At 45.8% G+C, this 19691-nt stretch overlaps 2 protein-coding genes across 6 annotated transcripts in view; both read left to right on the forward strand.

The window, feature by feature from the left end:
- The window catches only part of LOC106580775 (ubiquitin carboxyl-terminal hydrolase 2), a 40256-nt gene extending 28118 nt beyond the window's left edge, over positions 1–12138 (forward strand). For 2 of the 5 annotated variants that reach the window (XM_014162175.2, XM_014162176.2), the window contains exons 4-13: positions 6775–6825; positions 7799–7925; positions 8057–8168; positions 8711–8821; positions 9060–9124; positions 9729–9832; positions 9957–10116; positions 10489–10593; positions 10689–10809; positions 11749–12137. In XM_014162175.2, the coding sequence (XP_014017650.1) occupies positions 6775–6825; positions 7799–7925; positions 8057–8168; positions 8711–8821; positions 9060–9124; positions 9729–9832; positions 9957–10116; positions 10489–10593; positions 10689–10809; positions 11749–11833 (1041 nt within the window). In that variant the 3' untranslated portion in view covers positions 11834–12137. Of the gene's footprint in view, positions 1–2128; positions 2996–6774; positions 6826–7798; positions 7926–8056; positions 8169–8710; positions 8822–9059; positions 9125–9728; positions 9833–9956; positions 10117–10488; positions 10594–10688; positions 10810–11748 lie in introns of those variants that run through there. The other 3 variants (XM_045703593.1, XM_014162178.2, XM_014162177.2) reach the window with 3 other exon arrangements.
- Positions 12139–15404: 3266 nt separating this feature from the next.
- LOC106580776 (GTPase IMAP family member 8) lies at positions 15405–19610 on the forward strand. The gene is made up of 3 exons (XM_014162179.2): positions 15405–16786; positions 17199–17921; positions 18089–19610. Exons 1-3 carry the CDS (start codon positions 16759–16761, stop codon positions 18649–18651), a joined length of 1314 nt encoding a protein of 437 aa, XP_014017654.1. The 5' UTR covers positions 15405–16758; the 3' UTR covers positions 18652–19610.
- The last annotated feature ends 81 nt before the right edge of the window (positions 19611–19691 follow it).

A 19691-nucleotide genomic window follows, 5' to 3' on the forward strand; every position in this document is an offset into this window, starting at 1 on the left:
TATTTGTTCCATGAGGAAAACATGTTCTACCCTACAATCTGTTTTACCATGTTGTAAAACCTCACCTTTTGTACTTCTCACCTTTGGTACTGAATGTAGCTAAAAGGCCTACCATATTCTCCTTCAGCAGAATGTTCACATTGCAGAGAAGGAGCTCTTCTTTACTAGGAATTTACAAAAGGTTTGATCCTGATGTTTCTCCCCATCTGCCACCACGAACAGAAGAGCCATACTGTAGGGATCACAGTTTGACCTTCAAATAGCCTGAAAACCTCATGCTGTGGCTGAGTTGCAGGTGTCAGAATTAACAGTCTTCCTCTGTGAAGCTAACTACAGTTGAAGTTGGAAGTTTACATACACTTAGGTTGGAGTCATTAAAACTTGTTTTTCAACCACTCCACATATTTCTTGTTAACAAACTATAGTTTGGTAAGTCGGTTAGAACATCTACTTTGTGCATGACACAAGTAACTTTTCCAGCAATTGTTTACAGACAGATTATTTCACTTAAGATTCACTGTATCACAATTCCAGTGGGTCAGAAGGTTACATACACTAAGTTGACTATGCCTTTAAACAGCTTGGAAAATTCCAGAAAATGATGTCATGGCTTTAGAAGCTTCTGATAGGCTTATTGACATCATTTGAGTCAATTGGAGGTCTACCTGTGGATGTATTTCAAGGCCTACCTTCAAACTCAGTGCCTCTTTGCTTGACATCATGGGAAAATCAAAAGAAATCAGCCAAGACCTCAGAAAAAAAATTGTAGACCTCAACAAGTCTGATTCATCCTTGGGAGCAATTTCCAAACGCCTGAAGGTACCACGTTCATCTGCACAAACAATAGTACGCAAGTATAAACACCATGGGACCACGCAGCCATCATACCGCTCAGGAAGGAGACACGTTCTGTCTCCTAGAGATGAACGTAGTTTGGTGCGAAAAAGTGCAAATCAATCCCAGAACAACAGCAAAGGACCTTGTGAAGATGCTGGAGGAAACGGGTACAAAAGTATCTATGTCCACAGTAAAACGAGTCCTATATCGACATAACCTGAAAGGCCGCTCAGCAAGGAAGAAGCCACTGCTCCAAAACCGCCATAAAAAAAGCCAGACTACGGTTTTCAACTGCACATGGGGACAAAGATCGTACCTTTTGGAGAAATGTCCTCTGGTCTGATGAAACAAAAATAGAACTGTTTGGCCATAATGACCATCGTTATGTTTGAAGGGAAACGGGGGAGCCTTGCAAGCCGAAGAACACCATCCCAACCGTGAAGCACGGGGTGGCAGCGTCATGTTGTGGGGGCTGCTTTGCTGCAGGAGGGACTGGTGCACTTCACAAAATAGATGGTATCATGAGGCATGAAAATTATGTGGATATATTGAAGCAAAATGTCAAGACATCAGTCAGGAAGTTAAAGCTTGGATGCAAATGGGTCTTCCAAATGGACAATGACCCCAAGCATACTTCCAAAGTTGTGGCAAAATGACTTAAGGACATCAAAGTCAAGGTATTGGAGTGGCCATCACAAAGCCTGACCTCAAGCCTATAGACAATTTGTGGGCAGAACTGAAAAAGCGTGTGTGAACAAGGAGGCCTACAAACCTGACTCAGTTACACCAGCTCTGTCAGGAGGAATGGACCAAAATTCACCCAACTTATTGTGGGAAGCTTGTGGAAGGCTACGCAAAACATTTGACCCAAGTTAAACAATTTAAAGGCAATGCTACCAAATACTAATTGAGTGTATGTAAACTTCTGACCCACTGGGAATGTAATAAACGAATTGAAAGCTGAAAGAAATCATTCTCTCTACTATTATTCTGACATTTCACATTCTTAAAATGAAGTGGTGATCCTAACTGACCTAAAACAGGGCATTTTTACTAGGATTAAATGTCAGGAATTGTGAAAAACTGAGTTTAAATGTATTTGGCTAAAGTGTATGTAAACTTCCGACTTCAACTGTATGAAGAGCTGTATTATTACAGCCATGGTCAATAGCCTAACAGATTATGAGCATGTAGTACAGTAGTAATAGGCTACTCTCCCCAACACGATATACTGTACTCTTCTGAAATGTAGACCTGCATTGGATGAATGGGTCTCACGCTGGGTAGCCCTTCAGAAAGGCCATATTCGACAGTGAATGTGTTGTATCTCATTGCTTGATGTATGAACAACGGGAATGAATGTTCCACGGGTGTCCTCGGAAGCACCATTCGAGTAATACGCATAAGCATAATTCGTAGAAATGTGAATGGACCACTCTGACCCTGTTTGACGTCGGAGAGGTTTGTGGCAGCGGTTGACGTCTGTAGTACTAAGCCGAAGAGAGGCGTGTCTTCGGTGTTGTAAAACGATGGAGAGGCAGTGGTCGTTCACTTCTCAAACAGCCCGGGGATTGATTACTGCACGAGTGAAATTATTTTGATTTACGTATACTGAAGGTCTTCGATTTCTGAAATATATATAGGGGAGAAAATGAGACATTGCTCAGTCTGTTTTCATTGCGAAACTATTTAATGAATGTATTGTTTATGTGTTTTTTCATGATATCAGGAGTGCCAGTCTGGTATGTATCGCTTGTATATCGAGTGTAGATGAATGGCTCGGTTGTTCATGACGACCGCAAAAAGGAAACGAACAAACTCGAGCAAAAATACTAAAATATTCGTAACGTAGGCTCCACTTTCACACAAAGATCCTGCGACATAGAATATCAGGAGAACGAGCGCAACTCCCGGTGAATCAAGAGCGCACCGGCTCTATCTGCCTGATACCGGCAGAGCATCAGAACACACCGGTAGCCGACAATATCAGACAGTCATCATGCCCAGCATGAGACAGTCATACACGGTGACCGTTCCCGAAGAACCCCCGGCCTCTGCTTTCCCGTTCTTGAAGCAAGAGATGCGGCGGAAAAGCTCGAGCATGTCTGGCTCGGTGCTGGTGTCAACCTTTGTAGGACTTCTCATTAATCAAGCCAAGGTAAAACAAGAGGATATATTGGCACCAAGATAATCTATCGAATGTTTGTCTGCGTATTAGTTACAGTAATATATATGTTGTTAATCAATAAGGATCTAGGAGGATTGATGTTGCGTTTCCTGGATGAAAATCACTAGGGGTTCTTCTACACAGCATTGACAGCGATATAGCATTGCAGTCACTCCAGCAGTAGCCTAAACCCCGCTAAACCTCTGTGGAGGATCAGTATTCTGGCAGGTCATTAAACTAGTTATATAATCTCAAATTAATCTCACTCCATAGCAGGCCTTTGATACATTATATTACATAGCCTAGGCCTGTATCAAAATATATTTAGAATGGGGTTTTGTATTCTTTTTTATTATGCAACATCTGTAATATCATATGAGACAATATGTCCCACCCTCTCCCTATTTTTATCCATAATTCCATGTCCATAGAGAGAAACAAATCAAGGTAAAATTGTTGGTCAAGGGGTCTATTTTCAGACTGATGTTGAAATCATCTGACATGAGCTAATGGTGTTTATGGCTCTAGCAGTGACTGGATAACTCGTTGGTCCACAGTCATCCACTATATTCTGATTAACCATTTCATTTCAACCTTCAACGTTGACACTTCATTGATCATCTTCAATAATCTGGGCTCGTCCTAGAGAGAGTGTGTTGTATTGAGCGTTTCAATGGAATAAAGTCAATAGAAGGAGCGCAGCGGCGTGACTGAAAGCACCTGGCTACTCTATCTGTGGCAGACGCTAGTATCTGGCTATCACAATGAAGAGTGTGTTTTTTTTTCTCTCTCTCGCTTGTCCCTCAAATGTTTTATCTATGGCTCATATTAGGTCTTGTGAGGCTTTTCTATAACCTGTTTTGGGAACGTGTTGCTATTGTTTCAGTGCATTATCTTGGTCTTGAATAGTCTTGAGAGACAGTGGATGTAAATATCAATGGGTTAAGCTGGTCTATGACTCGTCCATGACTGGTCCATGACTGGTCCGTCACTCCATGTGAAGACAGTTGGTGGGTTGCTGTTGTTGTCGTCCCCCAGCAGGGGCCAGGCACAGGAAGGTCAGAACATGCTGTTCTCCATCTCCAGCAGCTCTCACTCAACACAACACAACACTGCTGCCAGCTAATGATTATAGCGCATTCCATGGAGCAAGGTGGAACCGTGTCAGGCAGGCCAGGCCAGGCCTACTCAACCCATTCAGGGCTCAACTTGTACCTGGCTGTTTCAGCATGAGATAGTTCAGCTCAGTATCAATGTCAGTGACTGCTAAGGGCCACGGAACCCAAAACAGCTAAACAACAGATAACATTTAAATCAAATGTCTCGGATTGATAGCGTGGTGGCAGTAATCATGTTATGTGTAAATACATTGAGAATGCAAGGCAATTCATTAATCAGTCTCTGTGTTATGTGAAAACTAGACCAAATTTGTATCTGTAAATGGAATGACTGTAGACTAGAGATTGGACTACTGTAGCAACATTTTGAACCAAACACTGCCTATTACCGAATGGCCTCCGTCATGGATTGGAGTAATGGATGTGCCTGGGCATGTTTTAACGCTCCACATAGTCTGGAGGTGTTCTTGCATGACAATAGGAGTTGGCAAGACAGCATGGGACCTGCACGGCTAGCATTCAGACAGAGAGTACAATATTGGTCCATTTGCACAGATATTCTTCATTTTTTGCTGTCACACGACACAGGCTGGGAGCAGCATACAGGGATATTGAAGCCGGTAACGCTGCCTGTTCTGCAAATTTCACCGCAGGCAGCTCGGGGGGCGGGGTTTGAACCGGCAACCTTTCCGATCACAAGGTGATTAGTGCACTGCAATGATGATTAACAGCAGTGGGCTTCTTGCATGTGCCGGGGCTTGTCACACCACTGTGAAGACTAGAGTTCTATAACTAAGTTTATTATCAAAGGTTAATGAATAAGACCATTTTCATAATGGGTGACACTGATTCATCTGTTGCTTGTCCAAAGAAGAACACCGGTCGGTCAGTCAGTTAATCAGTAAGTCACACTAAAGCCCTTGCCAGATGTTGTGAATGTGACCAAGTGCGTTTGTCATATTGTCCTCTAGCTTGTTCATGTAAAAATAGCGTTCCCTGAGAGAGAGGCTGTCAGGATGACTTCTGCAGTGACAGTCACACCGCTCTGACGGCAACCAGCCAATGAGAACGCGGCAGTCAGTTCCGAAGGAAAGGTGCTATTTTGGGCTCCGATGATATTACTCAGCAAAGTACGGCACGTTGTGACGTCATGGGGCTCGTTCCGGAAAACTGTTCTGGAGGTGAAAAGCGGTGTGAGTTTGTTATGAGCATTATCCAGTATGATCCTTGCCTTGCATCGACCTAATAATCTGCCCGTCCTCCTGAAGTGTAGCCTACACTCGCACACTACTTGCCACAAATGTAAAAGCATTGGATTTGTGTAGGCTACAAAAGGAATCATACCAGTCAATTCCTTTCAAATGAAGGGAAGTGAACAAGCGAATACTTGGGGGGGGGAGTGAGATTATTGCCTTGGTCAGTAGGAACCAACCCACTACAAGGAACTGACTGTATACCAATAACTGACAACAGGACATGTTTTGTTCACGTGGTTGCGGACTAATAAATCACTTTATTTTACGTTGGAATTGAGAAAGAAGGATTTAGATAATCCTGAGTTAATTAAACTGTTGGATGGGTTTTTCCGTTCTGTTGGGAAATGGGGACAGATGGCTTTGGGTTATTTATGTAATAGTAAAACGCTACAGCCCATCCTAAGTTTGTGTTCTCATAACTGGAACACACTCTCTGGTTGAACTCCCAGACACCAGGAGCACATGGGTGTGTGTGTGTGTGTGTGTTTTTCACTGTGTGTCCCGTGGTGATTGGTCACTCCTGCGGTCATGGGGAGAGACTAGGGAGGGAGGGTATATGAGCCAGCCCGGAACAGAACATGCAGGTGAGGGTTACTGGAGAGCTTCAGTCAGGGTCACTTCAGTGTTATATTGAGTTCCGCTGGAAGCTGGATCGGGTTTCCTCTCCTGTGCCCCAGCAGCGCTGTGCTCTACATCAACCCATAAGAACATAATTGTGTCAGGTTTTTGGCCTGTCTGACGCTGCGTGAACTGTACTCTACCTATCCCAGTCTCCCTTCCTCCTGGTCTAAATGTGGGGACTGTATCATTGTGATTGGGCCTTGTGTTCACTTATGTTCAAAGTACCTAGGCATAAATCATTGATTGTAGCATTTCTACAGAGGCCTTAAGGCACAACACATTGCATTCCATATTAAAGAGATATGTACTTCATGTAAAGTTTTGTCCACAGTCACATTGGTGCTTTGGTAATTATTTCCATTACTACTCAATTATTAAACGACTGAACTTATATAATTAAACTGCAGTGACGTCAGTCATGTTTTTTTTCTACAAAGCCCTTATTCTACAATTTTAGACCGTTAGCCTTTAGGCTATTGCTAAGCCAAGACTTTTCAGTTGTTTAGAAAACGCTGCACATCTGAGGTGGTGCGTTCGGCGTGATTCCCTCTGAATTGAAACAGGACCAGGCTAATGTTCGACAAAGAATATGTCCGTCTTTACATCTCATAGCATTTCTAGTAGCCTAACCTACAGTAGAACGGCCCCCTGTTTTCTGAGCATGGCCCCCGTGTTTATCGCACACGTCCTTCCACCGTAGGCCTATGCAGAGATCACATTCTCTCACATGCTTTTGTCGTAAATGTTTTCCTTGTCGTGTTCTTCTCCTCCCCAGAACTCCAAGAGTACCCAGGGCCTGGTGGGCCTACGGAACCTGGGAAATACCGTAAGTAAGGGCCTGGGTGCACACACACACTCATACATGTGTACACACACACACATATTTATACTATATTTAGGCCTCTATTTATGTGTGTTGTGTAATAAACGTGGAATATTGTCAGTGTACCGAAAAATAGTGTAATCCACATGTCCTATCCTCTGCCATCGGCTTAAGGGCTGTGTTTTGATATCACGAACGCCTTTCCCTTAGCTAGTCTATTTCCATTAGCTGAGATGATTTGCCATGCCATCTCATGGCTCTACAAACAGGAGGGGAGGGGGCATTTGCCAGGCAACAGGGAGAAGGATGGGTCCCAAAATAAACTGTCTACTTGCACAGTAACCTTATCAGAGTGCTTCTGCTGCACTCTGTACCGGCTGGGGGACTTGACTGTCTCTCGCTCTCTCTGTCCCTGCTACCTTCCATTCACTCAGCCCGCTGTTCCTTGTTTTCCCCATGCTAGCCCGTGTAACATGTGATGTTAATTTTTTATTTAACTAGGCAAGTCAAATAAATTCTTATTTACAATGACGGCCTAGGAACAGTGGGTTAACTGCCTTGTTCGGGGGCAGAGCGACAGATTTTTACCTTGTCAACTCAGGGATTCGATCTAGCAACCTTGCGGTTACTGGCCCAACGCTCTAACCACTAGGCTACCTGCCACTCCATACATGCATGCATGTATATAAAACAAATATCTAAAAATAACTTCAGCAGACACAATTTCACCTCTGCACATTTATCTTCAACATTGAAACCGTTATTGTCAAATTATTGTGTATGCAGGAATTATTTTTTATATATTTCTCAACAATCTCGATTTTGAAGCTGTAACTTCCTGCACCACAAACAGCATGGTAGTGTGTGTTAAGCCTCTTCTAAAGGTGTGTGTGTGTGTGTGTGTGTGTGTGTGTGTGTGTGTGTGTGTGTGTGTGTGTGTGTGTGTGTGTGTGTGTGTGTGTGTGTGTGTCTACAGTGCTTCATGAACTCCATCCTGCAGTGTCTCAGCAACACGCACAACCTCCGGGACTACTGTCTCCACAACTCCCACCGACGCGACCTTAACAAAAACAGCCGCACCAACACCGGAGCGCTCATGGAGGGTGAGACAGCTAGCCTAAGTCCCCTGCAGTCAATGAATGCTGAACATAGTATTTACCAGCCAGTCCCCCATTTTACAATGTTTGCCCCTATTCCGAGGGAATCTGATCTATCTTCCTGGTTATGCTTCTAGAATTTGCCAAGCTCCTCCAGACCATGTGGACGTCCTCGAGCAGCGAGGCGGTCGGCCCCTCAGAGTTCAAAACTCAGATCCAGAGATACGCCCCCCGATTCGTGGGATACAAGTATGTTTTGTTCCTCAACTAACTATTCACCAAGGCTACCTGTGAAATGGCACCCTATTCCCTATATAGTGCACTACTTTTGACCAGAGCCCTATGGCACCCTATTTCCTATATAGTGTACTACTTTTGACAACAGCAGAGCCCTATGGGCCTTAGTGAAAATGTGTGCACTTTATACAGATGTAAGATCTTAATTTGAGCCAGTATGCTACAGCAGGAAAATAATTCAGCAGCAAAAGGTAATGTGAATTATTATGTGGATTATAATTAACAGACATTTTTTGTAGAGGTTGATATATTTTTCGTAAGGGAAAATCAAGTCAGAAATTTCAAAGTGGAAATGACAAACTTCAGAAGCGTTTTTAAACTTCAAATACACTACAAGTTTGACATTTCCTAAGATCCTACATCTGTAGGGAATAGGTTTCCATTTCAGAGGCACTCCAAATCGAATACCTTTGTATCAGTAATGGTATTGTAGATGGTTTTCCAATGTGTAAAAACATGACTCGTGTTTTGTCTGTCTGTGTCCCTCCCTCCAGCCAACAGGACGCCCAGGAGTTCCTGCGCTTCCTGCTGGACGGGCTGCACAACGAGGTAAACCGGGTCACGGTGCGGCCGCGGGGCAGCTCGGAGGACTTTGACCACTTGCCGTGAGTGTAGCTCTCGCCTCCTGCTCTTTCTCTCTCCATGAACTACCGTGGGACTATGGTCAAGAGAATGTTAACTGGGAGAGTAGGGCAAAGCCAGGGCTGCAGCACGTCCCATATTATTAGTACGCATCAGTCGGTGTGGAGGCGTGACGCCTCGTGGGTTTACAAGAGGGGAGGCGTGGGAGCAGTGAGCATGAATACTGACACACCCTCTCCTGTCCGGTCGTCCCTCCCACAGTGACCGAGAGAAAGGGGATAGAATGTGGAGCAAGTACCTGGAGAGAGAGGACAGCAAAATAGTGGGTAAGGGCACGCATCAACACCCACAGGGGTTGAGTAACACTCTGTGCTGTTAATAAATTGTGTTTCCTGGTCATGTGTAGTCTGTTGATTGATGTAGTGCGTTTGTGCGTAGGTTGGCATTTATTGTCATGAATCTTTCCCTGGGGGCAGCTCTGCAGAGTGGTCACTAGCTGGCACTGCCACAAAGTCAAATAAATCCGTTTTTTTAACCTTAATCTTAACCACATCGCTAACCCTAATGCCTAACCTTAAATGAAGACCAAAAAGCTACTTTTTGTTATTGTACATTTTTACGATATAACTAGGCAATTTTGACTTTGCAGCTGGCCCATCTAGCGGAAATTGCTCAGTTTTGCCTCCAGGGCAAGATTCATGACAATAAACATCAATCTCCCGTGTGTGTGTGTGTGTGTTTGTGTGTTTGTGTTTGTGTTTGTGTGTGTGTGTGTGTGTGTGTGTGTGTGTGTGTGTGTGTGTGTGTGTGTGTGTGTGTGTGTGTGTGTGTGTGTGTGTGTGTGTGTGTGTGTGTGTGTGGGTGTGTGTGTGTGTGTTTGTGTGTGTGTGAGGGGGTAGTAATGGTCTCTCTCTGCCCTGCCCTCCACAGACCTGTTTGTGGGTCAGCTGAAGAGCTCGTTGACATGCAGCACGTGTGGCTACTGCTCCACTGTCTTTGACCCCTTCTGGGATCTCTCACTACCCATCGCCAAGGTCAGTGTCGACAATGCACACCAGCTTCTTCCCCACAGTGTTGCACATTCACCGTTCACCAGACCCACATACAGTCCCAGCGTTTTTTATGTGACCTAAATGTGCCGTGTGTCTGTGTGTCAAGAAGGGCTACGGAGAAGTGAGTCTGATGGACTGCGTGAGTCTCTTCACCAAAGAGGATGTGCTCGACGGAGATGAAAAACCAACGTGCTACAGGTGTAAAGCCAGAAGAAGATGCACAAAGAAGTTCACTGTACAGAAATTCCCCAAGATCTTAGTGCTTCGTATCCTTTCTCAAGCCGCTCATATTTGTGGGCTCCGTTTGTCTGATAGTACTCTATCGCATTAGATGTTATAGAGGAGAGAGGATTTGGCTGACGCCTGGTCCCAGATCTGTATATAATGTGCTTATGCCAACACATCTTGTATGAGACAATTGTAGTCCGAGGAGTTGGTTATGGTTCAACTAAAACACACAGATCTGGGACCAGCCTAGAAGTGCTCTCCGTTGCTATAAGAGGCTTGCCTATGTGTTAATGTATGTATGTGAACCTTCATATGAAACCCACCCAAGGTTCCATATGAAGCCCCTGTCTGTGTATTTACGGACGCTTCCTCCCTGCACTACGTTTCCCTTTACCCACCTACTTGTCCAGATCTGAAACGCTTCTCTGAAGCGCGGAGAACCAGCAAACTGTCCACATTTGTCAACTTCCCCATGGAGAAACTGGACCTCAGGGAGTTTGCCTCGGAAAACAGCAGTGAGTACCATCGTCTGTCGGGTAGAATCGTCTGTCGAGGTACGACAATGGCATTCTACTGATTCCTCTCTTTCCCCTGTCCCTTTCCCCCACAGTAAATGCAGTTTATAACCTGTACGCAGTGTCCAATCACTCAGGCACGACCATGGGCGGCCACTACACAGCGTACTGTCGCAACCCCACCTCGGGAGAATGGTACACGTTCAATGACTCCAGGTATAGCTTTCCCTCTCCCTTTATCAAACTACACTACCCACAAGGCTCTGCTAGCAAACCATACTGCTCAGAACTGAGCTCATATGCGTTGAATCGACTGGAAATCTTAGAACACTGGAAATACTCCTGTTTAGAACATTCGAGCACTCTTCCACCTCACTCCATACACAGGGTACATCTGAAATGGCACCCTATTCCCTTTATAGTGCACTACTTTTATCACTAGTCTGGTCAACAGTAGTGCACCACTTTACACAGTAGGGAATAGGATGTACACCACAGTGTAGGACCTCTGTGTAACAACTGATCTGCTGGGCCTCATGTTGAGAGTGCTAGAGCAGAGAGAGGACATGAGGAGCCTGTGTCCGTCCGTCTGTCCGTCTGTCAGTCTGTCCTGCTTGCTGGCTACATACCACTCACCCAGAGCTACTTACTTTCTTAATAACAGTACCTCCCCTAAATTCTGTCAAGTGTGCAGTAGCCTACCTCCCCCTCTCTTCTCCTCGCTCTCTCACCTCTCTCCCACTCATTGCCTCGTGAGAGCCTATCTGCTTCTCTCTCTCTCCCAGCAGCTACCTGTGTCTTCTTTCCCTGCTCCTCCACTCTCATTCATTATGCAGTTCTCTCTCTCCTGTTTTTTCCCCTCCCTTTCCTCCTTTAACCTTCTCTATGCTTAATGCACAGTATGATAGTACCCACGCAATGTTATTCAAAAAACTGCCGTAAAACTAGTACCTTTGTTAGAAAACAACCGTCTGAATACACCATCCATTTTCATGGTTTTGTGACATAATAGTGGAAGGGAACCTCAATATGGCTGTTCCCAGTTCAACATAATTGCATTGCTCCAATAATATTGTCAATTCGTTGCACCGTTAAGACTGTCAACAACATTACAGCTCATTCACATGCATCCCCTCTTCCTCTCTCCCCTCACAGAGTATCGCCAATGTCCTCCAGCCAAGTGCGCAGCAGTGACGCCTACGTGCTGTTCTACGAGCTGGCCTCCTCCTCACGGATGTGAGGGCCTCCCGGAGGAGGAGGTGGAGGGCACTGCGGACGGCGGGCGGGAGGAGGAGGTGGAGGGCACTGCGGACGGCGGGCGGGAGGGAGGAGGAGGTGGAGGGCACTGTGGACGGCGGGCGGGAGGAGGAGGTGGAGGGCACTGCGGACGGCGGGCGGGAGGGAGGAGGAGGAGGGCAAAGCCAGGCCCTTTAGGACTAATCACATCTACAAGAGACTACTACTCCCCCCTCCCCAACTCCATCCACAACAGAGAGAGACTACTACTCCCCCCTCCCCAACTCCATCCACAACAGAGAGAGACTACTACTCCCCCCTCCCCAACTCCATCCACAACAGAGAGACTACTACTCCCCCCTCCCCAACTCCATCCACAACAGAGAGACTACTACTCCCCCCTCCCCAACTCCATCCACAACAGAGAGACTACTACTCCCCCCTCCCCAACTCCATCCACAACAGAGAGAGACTACTACTCCCCCCTCCCCAACTCCATCCACAACAGAGAGACTACTACTCCCCCTCCCCAACTCCATCCACAACAGAGAGAGACTACTACTCCCCCCTCCCCAACTCCATCCACAACAGAGAGACTACTACTCCCCCCTCCCCAACTCCATCCACAACAGAGAGACTACTACTCCCCCCTCCCCAACTCCATCCACAACAGAGAGACTACTACTCCCCCCTCCCCAACTCCATCCACAACAGAGAGAGACTACTACTCCCCCCTCCCCAACTCCATCCACAACAGAGAGACTACTACTCCCCCCTCCCCAACTCCATCCACAACAGAGAGACTACTACTCCCTCCTCCCCAACTCCATCCACAACAGAGAGAGACTACTACTCCCCCTCCCCAACTCCATCCACAACAGAGAGACTACTACTCCCCCTCCCCAACTCCATCCACAACAGAGAGAGACTACTACTCCCCCCTCCCCAACTCCATCCACAACAGAGAGACTACTACTCCCCCCTCCCCAACTCCATCCACAACAGAGAGACTACTACTCCCCCCTCCCCAACTCCATCCACAACAGAGAGAGACTACTACTCCCCCCTCCCCAACTCCATCCACAACAGAGAGACTACTACTCCCCCCTCCCCAACTCCATCCACAACAGAGAGACTACTACTCCCCCTCCCCAACTCCATCCACAACAGAGAGAGACTACTACTCCCCCCTCCCCAACTCCATCCACAACAGAGAGAGACTACTACTCCCCCCTCCCCAACTCCATCCACAACAGAGAGACTACTACTCCCCCCTCCCCAACTCCATCCACAACAGAGAGAGGCTACTACTCCCCCCTCCCCAACTCCATCCACAACAGAGACTACTACTCCCCCCTCCCCAACTCCATCCACAACAGAGAGAGACTACTACTCCCCCCTCCCCAACTCCATCCACAACAGAGAGAGACTACTACTCCCCCCTCCCCAACTCCATCCACAACAGAGAGACTACTACTCCCCCCTCCCCAACTCCATCCACAACAGAGAGACTACTACTCCCCCCTCCCCAACTCCATCCACAACAGAGAGAGACTACTACTCCCCCCTCCCCAACTCCATCCACAACAGAGAGACTACTACTCCCCCCTCCCCAACTCCATCCACAACAGAGAGAGACTACTACTCCCCCTCCCCAACTCCATCCACAACAGAGAGAACTACTACTCCCCCCTCCCCAACTCCATCCACAACAGAGAGACTACTACTCCCCCCTCCCCAACTCCATCCACAACAGAGAGACTACTACTCCCCCCTCCCCAACTCCATCCACAACAGAGAGAGACTACTACTCCCCCTCCCCAACTCCATCCACAACAGAGAGAGACTACTACTCCCCCCTCCCCAACTCCATCCACAACAGAGAGACTACTACTCCCCCCTCCCCAACTCCATCCACAACAGAGAGAGGCTACTACTCCCCCCTCCCCAACTCCAACCACAACAGAGAGAGACTACTACTCCCCCCTCCCCAACTCCATCCACAACAGAGAGAGACTACTACTCCCCCCTCCCCAACTCCATCCACAACAGAGAGACTACTACTCCCCCCTCCCCAACTCCATCCACAACAGAGAGACTACTACTCCCCCCTCCCCAACTCCATCCACAACAGAGAGAGACTACTACTCCCCCCCTCCCCAACTCCATCCACAACAGAGAGACTACTACTCCCCCCTCCCCAACTCCATCCACAACAGAGAGAGACTACTACTCCCCCTCCCCAACTCCATCCACAACAGAGAGAGACTACTACTCCCCCCTCCCCAACTCCATCCACAACAGAGAGACTACTACTCCCCCTCCCCAACTCCATCCACAACAGTGAGAGACTACTTCTACTGCTGGACGTCCACGCTCAGACTATGGAAACACTACAGGAGTCTGTCATCTTTGCAGTTGCCGTTCAACCCAGCCCTCCTCACTCTCTCTTCTCTCTGTCGCCTCGCTCTCTCTCTGCTCTTGGAGAGCAGGGTGGTCGGGGGAGTCGGCCTGTGCCTGTGCTTGCGTGTGTGTGTCTCAGAGAGTATGTGTGTTAGGCTAAGACAGGGGAGCATCTCCGTCTCCGAAGTCCCTCTCTATGCACTGCAACAAACCAAACTCTCGTCCCGACCGCACCTTCTTCTCTTCTTGTTCGAGATCGCCTCAATATTCAAAGACGTTGTTTCAATTTTTGTTTTGGATTTTCTTGTTTATTTTTGTATTGGTATTACCACCATCATCACGGTGGAAGATTAACTGAACTGTGTTGCTGCGTCGCCCCCTGCTGACGGGTTGGAGTAGGACAACATGGAGCCGTCAGAAATTCTTCTTACCACACCGCTCACACAAACCTGAGTGCCCCCTCCTGCAAACACACTGCAATGTCTCATCCCAGTTTCTCTGTTCAGCTGTGTATAGTACTACTCTGTCCTCTCACTTCTGCTCTCTCTCTCTCTCTCTCGGCTGCTCTCTCTCTCTCCTTGTCCTGTATCTTCCTCTGAAGGTGTGGGGGGGCCCAGGTTGTCCTCTTGAGAGTGCTACGTGTTCAGAGGATGCCCTGTACCTTATGTTATTTTTTTCAGTGTGGCTGCTACTGATGTTTTAAAGTGCTGTGAATGAAAGGACGATCCAGTAGGAAGTAATACTATTGATCACAATCTTGTCCGTATGAATTTGTTCATCCTCAATTGTCATGCCATTGAACAACATGGAAAGAATGTTTTCAAAAAAACATATCTGTATATTTTTATATTCTGATGCAATATAGAGAATGTACTATACAGTGGTGCTGAAAAGACCTGTTACTGTTTTCAGTTCATTTAACAGGTGAATGAGAAAGGCTCTTAATTATGCTTACAGGTGACTTACATGTGATACGAGTCATACTTTTTAACAGTGGCAGTCAAAACACATGAATTTATTATATATATAAATTAATTTTAAAAAACAGTGGCTTTTAGTTTGGTATTTTGTGTTGATGTTCAGTCAGTTATGGGTTTTATATTTTTTCATTACAGACACGAGAATAACATTGTGCTGCCAAGGCACATAGCCCCTGGATGCTTGTGCACATATTTTAAAATAGTCACGTTATTAAACAACTTGCTTTTTATTGGGGCGGCTAATAGAGCAAACAGATCTTCACCTATATTTGATTATCATCATCTACATCCGCCTGTGTTGTGGCTTTAAATGGTCGAAGACCGTGGTTGCAATGGTTTATGGGTTAGAGCATAGTACCAACACCAGGTTTGTGGGTTAAATTCCCGCTTGGTTAACATGCTGAATGTGTATCACTTTCAATTTTGACCGTGCTGTAATCTCATTCACCAAACACTTCCTCCCAATGCTCGAAAACAAAGATACTGATTAACTTCCCCTTTCAGCTGCTATACACAATTAGCCTGGGGACGAGGTTAACAGTTCTGTTGGTCTGGATAAAAGGGTCTGCTAAAAGATCGTGTTAATAACAAACCACCAAGCTCATCCAATGCTGTATGTCCACTTGATTGGCATGTATTCTAAAATTATTTCCCTGTATTGAGAATCCCCCCCCCCCAGCCATTCAACACTTTGTTTATGGGAATCCCAGACTTGCCTCCTGGACTGAGGTGTTCCCTTAGCTCAGATCTATTTCTGTAGCCTATGGATGTCACTGTCCTGCCGAGGGCTGATACCGTGTAAGTACAACACCCAGGAATAATACTGCTCACTTTGCCCCCTGGTTACAATGGATGACATCACTCAACAGAGAATACTGGGAGGAGTCATTCTTAAAGACATAATGGGAAGTACATTTTTACCTCGTTTGCTTTGAGTCTAGAACAGCCTCAATTCATCAAAACATGGACTCTACAAGGTGTCGAAAGCGTTCCACAGGGATGCTGGCCTATGTTGACTTCAATGTTTCCCACAGTTGTGTAAAGTTGGCTGGATGTCTTTTGGGTGGTGGACCATTCCTGATACACACTGATAACCATTCCCTTCGTCTACACCGAGTGAAGTGAATTTAACAAGTGACATAAATAAGGGATCATGGCTTTCACCTGGTCAGTCTATGTCATGGAAAGAACAGGTGTTCATAATGTTTTGTACACTCGGTGTATATTGGCTTGAATCAACTCACGTATGACACGCCTGGTTAGTTGCATATTAACTAGAACAACTTCTGAAGAACTGTAAAGTGTAATTTGGAACTGTTGTGAATGCCTTGGGCATGACTAATCTACGATACCACTTATCATAGGGTGGGTTTGTTATACTAATCAATGGGTACTTTTGAAGCAAATGGAAGGTACCTTCTTCGCAATGTAGCAGGCTAGAGAAGAGGTGTTGTGTTATCGCCAGAACGTAAGTCACAGGAGCATAGACTTGGCTGTTGCAATCTACTGCACTTCTCAATCGTAACATAAAGAGTGGCACCTTCAAATGGCAGCTCACAGTTCAACCACTCTTGGTAAGTCTTTTGACTGTTATTATATTCTTGTATCATTAATAGTGCCACACATGCATTAGCTATAATTATAAACTGGGTGTTTCAAGCCCTGAATGCTGATTGGATGACAGCCGTGGTATATCAGACCGTATACCACGGGTATGACAAAACGTTTATTTTTACTGCTCTAATTACGTTGGTAACCAGTTTCTAATAGCAATAAGGCACCTCGGGGGTTTGTGGTATTTGGCCAATAAACCACGGCTAAGGGCTGTGTCCAAGAACAGCCTTTAGCTGTGGTATATTGGCCATATACCACACCTCCTCTGGCCTTATTTCTTAATAAGATCATGTGTTGTTACTCAATAAAATGAAAGCATGAATAGATATACAATACGTTTGAGGTGTGTTTAACTCTTTAACTCCATATTAGGTCAAGACCCATGTATTTCCAAGCTAATCCTGCTTTTACTTGGAGAGAGACTGAGTGGAAAGAGCTCAGTGGGGAACACCATCTTGGGCAAGAGGGAATTTGAAACAGGGATAATGACAACTCACAGCTCCAAGAGGAAGGGCACTGTTGCAGGAAGACAGGTGACTGTGGTGGACACGCCTGGATGGTACGTGGGGCGCAGCACCCCTGGCAGCGTGGCACAGGAGCTGGGGCGAGCCCTGTCCCTCTGTTCCCTGGGGCCCCATGCCATCCTCCTGGTGGTCTCTGCCATAGGGGACTTCAGTCAGGGAGAATGGAGGGCCATGGAGGAGCATCTGAGGCAGATCCAGGCCCCTATCTGGCAGCGAGCTATAGTGCTCCTCACCCACGGAGCTGAGATACCAAGAGGAACCACCTCTGAGGAACACATCCGAGGGAAGGGCAAGAGTCTCTTGTGGCTTGTGGAGAGGTGTGGGAACAAGTTCCATGTTCTGGACAGCCATGCCAGGGACAAAGAGGTTAAGGTCCAATTGCTGTTGGAGAAAATTGATAGGATGGTTGAGATAAATAGGCGTCCAAGGGAAATACAGGAGAGGTTGTACACCCAGGTGAGAGAGAGCTTGAGGATGGGAGGAGGAAAACAAGGAGAGGACATGGAAATGCTTGTCATGCAAGACATGTGGACAAGGCAGAACCAGCAGGTCACATCAGTGGTACCCATAGGTAAGTGCTCTGCTCTCACAAGGCTCAATGATGAGCTGGGGTGTAAAATGTAATGTTTGTGGCAAAGGTTAAAGAATACCATTTCAAATAGAGAACATTAGGCTACTTAGTAGCATTGTATAACTGCACAGGCTATATTCAGATGTTTTTGTTTCTTTTTCTGACAGAGACATCTAAATGTAGGCCAGCTGCATTTGGCCTTGTGCTGCTGGGAAGAAGAGTTTCTGGGAAGAGTTCAGCAGGAAATACCATTCTTGGCAGAAGACAGTTTGTTAGTGGCAAAAGAACAGTCCATTGTGTGGTGGGACAGGGAGAGGTGGAAGGGAGGACAGTCACGGTGGTGGACACTCCCGGCTGGAGTCTATACGGTCTGTCCAACCCGAAGCAGGTCAGACTGGAGATGAGAGGCAGTGCATCCCTGTGCCCCTATGGGGCTGTTTGTACATTCCTCTTGGCCATACCTGTTGACTCCTTCACAGAGAAAGATAGGTGTGCTGTGGAGAAATACCTGAGTGTTTTGGGTGAGGGGGTATGGAGAAGCACCATGGTGCTTTTCACCTATGGTGATGAGTTAAGAGGCAGAACCATTGAGGAGCACATTGAGGAGACTGGAGAGCCCCTCCGTGGGCTGCTGGGGAAGTGTGGTCACAGGTACCACGTGTTAGATAACAATATTAAGGGCGACCTCACCCAGGTTATTGAGCTGCTGCAGATGGTGGAGCAGTTGTAGACACTGGATCATTCACCTCTGCGGAAAACACCCTGTTATATAAAATGTTTGAAATTATACATTGATGTTATTTGCGCTAAATTATTTAAAGTAAGTTCTTGTATGGCCTTATCTAAAACAATGTTTATGTTTCTCTGTATCCAGTCAAATAATTTAAAGGTCCTCTGCAGCCAAAAATGTGGTTTAATATATATTTCCACACCATGAGGTTGGAATAATACTGTGAAATTGTGAAAATTATGATAATGTCCTTTCAGTGAGTTGTTTGATAAGACCACCTGAAATTTCTGCCTGTTTTGGTGGGATATAGTTTTGGTCTTTCCATGGTGACATCACCATGCTGTAATTTGACATTCCTTGATTAGACTATATGTGAATGAAAACATAGATTATATTAATTAAATCATGATTGGCTTGATTTAAGTTACCAATGTTAGATGTAGACAATTCAGGAATACTTACTTTTTCCCTATTGATAAGAAATGATCATACTGTATTAAGACTGTATTACGTTTTTATTAATGTATTAAATACATTGGAAATGAAAAATAAGTAAACCAACACAAGCTTTACATTAATAAAATGTGTCGAGTAAATTGCCACAGTAGATTCTCTCTTGTAAACGAGGAAATAGCTACTATCAATTTCAACGGAATTGATAGTTCTCAAATAGTTAAATCTGTGTTTATACTGCTCAAACATTAGGTTTAATTTACACCAAACGTAATACCCACCAGAGGGCTAAATAGTCTTGAAAAATGTTGGCAGCAAACAGTGCAGTCAACATTGTTTTTCCTGTGTTTTGTATCACATTGTAGCTGATGAAACTAACACTGTAAAAGTAATACCTTTTTTGCACTATTGATTAGAGCCTGTAAGTAAGCATTTCACTGTAAGGTGTACACCTGTTGTATTCAGCGCACGTGACAAATAAACCTTGATTTGATTTGAAAATGTGATCACTGTTATTTCCTGATCATTGCGGTTGAAAATACAATCTACACAGGATTTTCTAATCAGCAGGTTTGCATGGGCGGGAG

The sequence above is a fragment of the Salmo salar genome, chromosome ssa20 (assembly GCF_905237065.1).
Source record: "Salmo salar chromosome ssa20, Ssal_v3.1, whole genome shotgun sequence".
Lineage (NCBI taxonomy): Eukaryota > Metazoa > Chordata > Actinopteri > Salmoniformes > Salmonidae > Salmo > Salmo salar.